Source organism: Mastomys coucha, chromosome X (assembly GCF_008632895.1).
Source record: "Mastomys coucha isolate ucsf_1 chromosome X, UCSF_Mcou_1, whole genome shotgun sequence".
In the NCBI taxonomy this organism is placed as follows: Eukaryota; Metazoa; Chordata; class Mammalia; order Rodentia; family Muridae; genus Mastomys; species Mastomys coucha.
This window is the reverse complement of record NC_045030.1, coordinates 63,534,788-63,543,665: the sequence shown is the minus strand read 5'-3', so window position 1 is coordinate 63,543,665 and position 8,878 is coordinate 63,534,788. Positions and strand designations below refer to the sequence as shown.

Sequence of the window (8,878 nt, the reverse complement as noted above, 5' to 3'; positions counted from 1 at the left end):
TTTTTTAGAGGGGAAACTGGGAATGGAGAAATTTACATGTAAATAAAGAAAATATCTAAAAAAAAAATTTTTACCTTCATATTTATACACACCTTACCTGATGTATTAAGACGAGAAGTCTTCAGAACAACACAGATTGTACACATTCATGCCTTGAGTCTGGAAGGAAGCAGGTGTCTCTTTGCATAAAAGGAGCCTGCTGGCTTAAATCCTAAGACTTAAGCTCTTTATATGATCAACTATTACACAAACTTAAATAAGAGCACATCAGCTGTTGGAATAGTTTCCCAGCTTATTCTTAACGCCTAGTATTAAGATAGGCTATTTTAATTTCTCACTTTTCTTAGACCATGCAAAAGCTCACCTATTTTTGTATGTGACTTTTTTGGAAGGCAAGGCGAAAGTCTTTTAAACGCCATGGGAGCAGGAGCAGAAGTGGAACAAGCTGGTGCCCTGATGGAGGTCAGGGAGGCAGCTGTGCTAGCTCAGGCAGAGGCAGATTCTGCAGGTATGTATCCATCTTGGTTATCTGAAGACGCGATTCATAATTATGTGAGTTTTTAACTCCTGTTGCTAATTTGGAAAAAATCCAGTCATGTGTTATTTTTGTATAAAGAAAAGAAAGGACCTGTTTTAGAAGGCTTTTATTTCTGGCACACTACAGAGCACTGTTTTTTAAAATGTGGGTCCCGGACCCATAAAATTGTTAATTACCTGGGGATTTGAAAACAAATTCATTGGCTTTCTTTGCCTCAGATCTTTGGGTGTGGGGCCCAGCTACGTGAATTTTGACTAATTTTCTATATAGGACTGATTCATGTTCAGGTCACAGGAATGAATGTAGCACAGGCTTCAGCTTCAATGGATAAACTGTTCATTTCCTGTTGTTTTTGAGACTAGAGCTGGTATACTTGTTTTCATATGAGAATTGTGCCATTTGACATGATTTGACACAATCCATTTGATTCACCAAATGTTAGTATGATCAGTGTATTGGGAATTTGGTAGAGTTGCATCTACAGTCTAATTAAAATACACACAATTGCCATCTGCACAGTGCTAGGAAGGTAGATAATTCAGCAAGCAATTAAAGTGGAAGGTGGGTAAATATCATATTATGGAGGTACAAGATGCTATACAAGATCTCCTAAATAATGTTGGAAACAATAGCATAGACTCCCAGAGAAACGCCACATACTCAGTACATCATTAAATTCTTATCCCTACTAGTTGAGGAGAAATGATGACCTTATTCTGCATTCATTATTCATTTTTGGTTAGTTCCCTCAGATCACTGTGTTGTGACTCCCAACCCCAGCAACAAAGTGGGAGTCTAGTATTAATACCTTCATTTGACAGGTAGGAAAATCATGTCAGAGAAGGTTGTTGACATAATTATTTCTAAGGTGACATGAATAGTTTACTATGACCAAGGTGGGATTCTGAAAGTTTGTGACTTAAATTTTGACCTAGTTTTTTTCTGTTACTGAGATGAAATACCCTGGCAAAGACAATTTAGAAAGGAAAGTTTTTTTTTTTTTTTTAAACAGTTTGTAATTCCAGGTTACAGTTAATCACAGCAGGGAAGTCAGAGATGCAGAAGCCAGAAGCAGCTAGTCACATCCAGTCAGGAAGCAGAGAGAAAGAAACACATTCACTTCATGCTACTGCGCTTTCAGGAAGAGCTTGCTTGGATAGCTTTCTTTGTGTTCATGAAGCCCAGGGTTTCAAACCAAGAAACGATGCTGTCCACTTTCAGGCTAGGTCTTTCCACATCAATTAAAACAATCAAGATTTGCTCACAGATTTGCCCACAGATTTGCTCACAGGCTAACATGATCTCTTCAAACCCTCACTGAGACTAGGTTGTGTCAAGTTGACCATTAAAACTAACCATCACAGATTACTTTATCTAAATAAGTTCATCTCTCTCTCTCTCTCTCTCTCTCTCTCTCTCTCTCTCTCTCTCTCCCTCTCTCTCTATCTCTCTATCTATCTATCTATCTATCTATCTATCTATCTATCTATCTATCTATCTATCTATCTATCTAGAAAAAGAAAGGAAAAGAAACCTTATACCTCCTATCTACAAGCTCATTGTGTGTGTGTGTGTGTGTGTGTAGGGGGAGCGGGGGAATACAGAGAGTCTCCCGATGTAGCACTGGCTGTCCTAGAACCTGCTATGTAGACAGTGCTAGACTTGGACTTGTAGACCTCTGCCTGCCTCTGTCTTCTGCATGCTGGAATCAAAGGTGTGCACTACCGTACCTGGCTACATGCAGGATCTTATAAGTCATGAAATGTGTAATGCATGCTTTCTGCCTACTAAAAGACACCATCTAAGCCCAAATAATAGCAACATCCGATGGAATCTAACAAGTACTCTTGAATGGAATCAATAAAATTATTATAGAATGAAACAAAACCATTGTTTTGTTTGTGAGGGTTGGTAAGAAGTATAATATATTCTGAAAATATTTAACATTACTTTTTTTAAACATTACTTTTAATAATGCCCATAAATCCTACCTTCCAACCATTCTGAAATTTAAAGAATACTGTAGGCTCAGTCCTTTCTGAAATGTCAAATTTAAAAATAGTGAAACCTAAGTGCAATTTTATTATATATAGCAAGGCAAAAATGAAGGTCACAGCTTTGACTGTAGCAGTGAGCTTGCTTCTTCTGTGGTGGAGAACCAGATCCTTTAATTAACTGCTCCTCTTGTTTTTCTCCTAGCTTGGAATGAGATGTTACCATCTACAGAAGGCACTGCTGCAAGTGCTGAACATTCATACACCTCTTTCTCCCCTAACAATGACAATGGAGAAGATAGGCTGCAAATGGTTAGTATGACATACTACATCAATATTTCAGAGGTGCTTTTACTGATTGCATAGACAGGACACATAATGAATGGTATTTTTGTCAGGACCCTTGAGGTTTACTGAGTATGTTTCATAGTGAAAAGAATCTAAGTGAGTCTTGTATGCATTCACAAATCACTCCTCTTTATGTAGAATATATCTCAGTTATACACAGAACATTACTGAAGTTATATAAATAATCAATTTCCAAATGTCCATGAATATATCACTGTGATTGTTATTATTTTTCCAGTCTGGCTCTCTCTATGATATCCTAGGCTGGTCCCTTTCCTGCCTTAGGCTGTCAAGTGCTAAAATTATCAATGTGTGATTTCATGACCTTGTCAATTTTAGTTTTTTGTTTTTGTTTTTTTAAAGTAAAGTGTTTATTTCATAACATCTCTTTGGGTATATGTAATTTTTATTTAAGCTTAAGTTTTGAAATTTTAAGGTTAGGAAGTTAACAAAAATACTACTGAAATGTCTTGTGTTCTTTTCATCTAGTTATACCAGTGGTAACATCTTCTATAATTATAGGATACACCAAATCTTGGGAATTGCATCAGTGGTAACCATGGGCTTTACTCAGATGTTTTCCATGTGCTTTTTGTATATCTGTATATGTAGTTCTTTATCATTTTGTTTTGAGCTGTGTTTTCCACTTACATAGCTCAGATGTAAAGCTACAAATGTACTTTAGAAATTACTTTACACAATTATTTCCTTATTTTTATACTAGTTTTTAATTAATATTAGCCACATTATTGTGAAAAAGGTTACATTTTGTTAGCTATAATTTACAGAGGAAGAAATTAAGGACTTGCAGCAGATCTGTCTTAACTGTCTGTATTAGCAGTTCTCATATTTTGAATGACAGAATGATAAGCCATCTCTCCAGCAACTTAAATAAATAAATATATAGCAATTGAGAGTACTGGCTCGCAACCATCTGTAACTCTAGTTTTAGGGGATCCTGTGCCCTTTTCTGGCCTCTCAAGACCACAGTCATATATAATATGCAACAATTCTCAAAAAGAATTTTTATTCATGATGTAAGTTACAACTACTGAAGATATACTTTATTATATATTAAAAATTAGAAATATCAAAGATTTAGATTAGGAAACCTACAATAATTTTGAGTAAATAAATGATTTTTATTACAAAGTGATAATTTTTTAAAGTCAAAATACTAGTGAGAAATAAAACACTCTTGCAAATGTCTTTAATAATCTGGCTTATTTAAATATATTCTGAGCCAGGGCTGATGGTGCATATATTTAATTCCAGCACTTGGGAGGCAGAGAGGCAGGTGGCTCTCTGAATTGGAGACCAGCCTGGTCTATAAAGCAAGTTCTAGGATAGCCAGGGCTATATAGAGTAACCCTGTTCTAGAGAAACAACAACAAAGACATTCTGATTTTCATGTGGTTTTAAATGTAATCTGTTCTACTATTATACCTCAGATAGACTTTATAGAACTCCCTGAATATGTGTGAGAATGAGAGTAAAACAGGCGAATGCTATTATAATGTAAGCCTGACCCTCCAGACAGATTGAATGGATCTCAGAAAGAAACTTTGTATAATTGGCAACCCACTGGTTTAGACCAATTATAGTAAGTGATATTTCTTTAAGTTATTGGTAGATGAATTAAATTGGAGTCGTTGGTCAGATGTGAGCAAGAAAGTCAGAAGAAAGCAGTTGGTATTTGAGCCCTGCTTTTAGATGGTCTGGAAGGGCTTGTTAGAATTGGGTCTTTTCGAATTTATCTAGTTATGGAGTCAGAAAATAAAGTGAGTAATGTTTTAACTGCAGGCATTGGAAATGTAGGAAAACCTATTCCTGGGTCTTGCTACCAAGAAAAATATGCAAAAGCACCATGTTGTACAACCCACAACCCCTTTACCTTAAAGTTTAAAAGAAGTTATGAGAGAACACATCTCAAAGGGTGTGGAAGATGTTCTTTATAATGATACCTGATGTTCTCTGGCCTGTGTGCGTGCATACACATGCATGTGCGCACATACAGACACACACACTCACACGCAAGCATGCACACACACATATTCACCTACATACACATGCCTGCAACTCATACATATGGATATACACTCAATTTGAACACACACACAAGCACACACATATTCACCTACATACCTGCAAACCACATATATGGCTATATATACAATATGAGTACACATATACATGTACTAAAAGAGGATGTTGAGATGAGTTATTCATTTGACTTTAAAAAGACAGGAGCTGAGTCTTTGTAAAGTGGCGGTGTGTGCTGTAACCCCAGCTCTGGGAAGGCTGAAGCAAGATAATTGAGAGTTTGAGGCCACTGGGCTATAGAGCTACTTCCAGGCCAGCCTGAGCTACAAAGTAAGACTCTGTATATAAGAAACATATATACATGCACACACACACACACACACACACACACCCCAAAAAAAAAAAAAACTGAACATAGAAATAATGGGCTACACTTGTATTGCAGGGACCCATGTCGGAGGTGTTGGCCCAGTGGTAAAGAAGCCCCAGCGCCAGCTGGCAAGCTGCTCTACCTGCCTGCTTCTCAGCCAATGTGGAGAAAACACCCCTCAAAAGAGTTTCAGTCCAAAGGATGGGATTCGTTTCCAGGTTAATATATTTAAACATGCACAAAACCTACTGCATATACTTCTTTCTATCACTTAAAAAACGTTTTACTTCTACTCCTTTTTATTCCTTAAATTGCATAAGTGTGTAAGACATTGTGCTGGATAAAATTTCATCTCAGAATATTTTTGACTTGAAAATCGTTTCTTCCCTGTCTACTTTGCAACCAAATGCAATCAGCGTGCCTTGAATTATTTAGCTTATTATTAATTAAGTTAAACTGACCGCTGTAGAATAGTTGAGGCCAAGTGGAGCACAACGTTATGATTTAAAGCGCTTTTTACATCCAGCGCTCCTTTAACCCATGTAAGACAATGGCAGAGTTCAGAAGTCTGGGGGGTGGGGGTCATTAGTAAATTGTCTTCAGGGCTATTGCCTTTTCTATGTGCCAAGATGAACTTTTCCTGAGAGTAGTTTACAAATTGCATTTAAAATGTAATATTTTCATGCTTGTTTCTTTTTCTGAATTCATGCATATGATTCATGTAGCCAATTAGTTGTGCTCTATTATCTTCTGTACATTTCATGCTGTAATCTTTTTTTCCAAATAAAAATGAAACCTTCAGGTTCCACAAGTTGATACTCTTGTGTTTGTCTGTTTCCCTTCACAAACCAATCTCGTTTATTTGCTCCTGCAGAGGATAGATAGGTGCTAAATCTCTCACATTTGCTATCAAGTGAATTCTTTCTGTTTCAATCATCAGGTATTTAGGCAAATTGTTTCACAATCAAGCTTGTAATATGGTTTTTCCATTACAACTTTATAGTCTGAGTGAAATAAGGACCTAACACACCGAAGGCTTCATAATCACCTCTAAGGTAGAAGTTTCTCCATGAAGATTCTTAGGGTCAATGATAATCTTTTTCTTTTTTTCCATGCCTGCAGTGACTTCCAGCTGGTGCACATGGGTAGTGAGTCAACATTTCTGTGTGTCTGTGCCATACAGTCTCCAGCAGCAGTGATCACAAACATGCCTTTCATTTTCATTGCTACCGCTGGGCTTCCAGAGCCCAGCGAAAAGCTGGCTAACTTTGGCTGACTGAAACAGTGTGTGAGAGAATCCTAGGCTGTAGGGACATGCTATTTACTTAGGGCTCAGATGATCCAGCTGGCGATTGGTCTGAGGCTGCAGAGCACATTCCATTTGGTTGTTTAAGTCATTTATTAATCGCGTATCTAATGCACACTCAAGTGTCAGGGTCTTTGCTTTGGCACTTTACAAGAGAGCCATCATTCTTTTTATCAGTTTCAATATTGACATTTTAGCTTTATCATCCAGTCCTTATCCATTTGACCTTATGGAGCAAGAAGGGCAACAGTGCCTCTGCCGCCTGCTGGTTAAATGAAGAGCGTCCAAAGCGAGATGCTGCTGCTTGCAGGAAGACTGAACAAAGCCCTGTCGTAATTTACAAAAAATATTAAATGAAACAATTATGTCTCATTATTTGAACTAAAAGCCACATTGAATGTATTCTCTAACCCTGAAGAGGAGTGGGCACATGTGTGACTCTTGGGGCTGTAGATATGGCTCCACAGTTAAGAATATTTATTGCTCTTGCAGAGAGCCCAGTTTCACTCTTAGGACCAACATGGTGGCTCACAGTCATCCATAAATCCAGTTTCAGGGGATTTCAATAGCCTCTTCTGACCACTAGGCACACAGGTGGTGCATGAACATGTACACATATATGCACATATATTCAGGAAAAACACTTGTACATAAAGTATATAAGGCTAAAAATAACTAATAATAAATCTTTAAAGTAATAATTTGTTTTCCCCCCAAAATCCTGTATAGGTTATTCAAAGGGCTGATGCAGTGTCATACAAGCCTTTGAACACATGGAAGAGCTCTGTGTAAACTTGCTGTAGTCTAATCTATGTGTGATTGATGGTAATCTGTTTATTATTTAGGTTGGTGAAAAATCTAAACAGAAGAAAAGAAGGTCTCATTACAGGAGATAGTTTACAGAGTTTAATTGGGTTAGTGTAGGTTCCAGAATACCCAAATTTACAGATATAATATGATTAAACTGTCCAGTATTTGAAGACTAAAATTCCCAAATATTTGCCTAGTATTACACTGGTGTAGTGTGAAAAAAAATCTTTCTGTAATTAGAAACAAAGCTGCAAATAAATTATGCTTGTTAGCATTTAATGTTTCCTTCAATAAATTTGCATTTGTGAACAAAATTTTTGAACTTGCTAACCTTTTTGTAAGGTTGCTGGGTTTGAGAAATTTCACATAGTGTGATATCTTGTGAGCAAGTCCTTCCAAATGTAGTACTGGGACTATGCTTTATGATGTTGTTAGTCTTACTGTCTAAAAATGCTTTAACAATGTATGTTTTTATTTCATTTTAAGAACATGTTATTTCTGTGTAGTTGGCTTCCCCTACACACACACACACACACACACACACACACACACACACACACACACAAACATATACTCCCATATGCCTGTGTACGAATCTGAGACATCAATGTAAACGTAGCAGGAAGCATCCAGAAGTAACTTAGTGTGTCTATTAACCCTGTCTTTAGAAAGGAAAGTTCCTTTATACATCACTATTCTCATAGAATTTACCCTTAGTGACATTTACCTAATCTATAGTAGTAAGATTGATATGAATGTAATTTGTGAAATTCTGGTTTGTGCCTTTATGTGCCTGGTGTTGAATTCCATGGAACAGTACCCTTTTATTTTTATGTGTATCTGACAGACTGGAAGTCATTTATTTGGTTCCAAGTTTCATGTATAAAATGAAACCGAAAGTCAGGATAGTAGTGCTCAGTGGAAATGCTGGGTCGCATAGGAAAGCCAAAGTACTCTAAGCTACGGCACTTCTGATAGGCTTGCTGCACTCACTGTTGGCGTCTTTAGATAATTAGTGAATTCTTTACATGACTAGTAATCAAAACACATGCTATACCAATAGTTAGAACTGATGATTAGATATTTAAAATGTACTCTCAACAATTGCACCATACACAATTATCTTTAAGAGTATAAAAAACATTCACTAGGATAGAGCATATGCTGATTTATGACATAAATTTTAATTAAAGAGACTGGAATCATATAGAGTGCCTTAGGGTTTCTATTGGTGTGATAGAACACCATAACCAAAATCAACTTGGAGAAGAAAGGAGCTATTTCACCTTACAGCTTATAGTCCATTATCCAGGGAAGTCAGAGCAGAAGCCTACAGCAGGAACTGATGCAGAGGTCCTGGAGAAGTGCAGCGTACTGTCTTGCCCCTCATGTCTTGGCCAGTCTGCTGTTTTTTTCTGCTTTCTTTTTTGTCCCCCTTCCTTTTCTCCCTCCAGGCCCCCTTGCTCCCC

The 8,878-nt window shown here is 37.1% G+C and overlaps 1 protein-coding gene across 1 annotated transcript in view; it reads left to right on the top strand.

Moving 5' to 3' along the window:
• The window catches only part of Mcf2 (MCF.2 cell line derived transforming sequence), a 109,461-nt gene extending 103,352 nt beyond the window's left edge, over positions 1 to 6,109 (top strand). Inside the window, exons 26-28 of the mRNA XM_031364091.1 lie at positions 393 to 508; positions 2,738 to 2,844; positions 5,369 to 6,109. Of these exons, the coding sequence (XP_031219951.1) occupies positions 393 to 508; positions 2,738 to 2,844; positions 5,369 to 5,401 (256 nt within the window). The 3' untranslated portion in view covers positions 5,402 to 6,109. The remainder of the gene's footprint in view (positions 1 to 392; positions 509 to 2,737; positions 2,845 to 5,368) is intronic.
• The last annotated feature ends 2,769 nt before the right edge of the window (positions 6,110 to 8,878 follow it).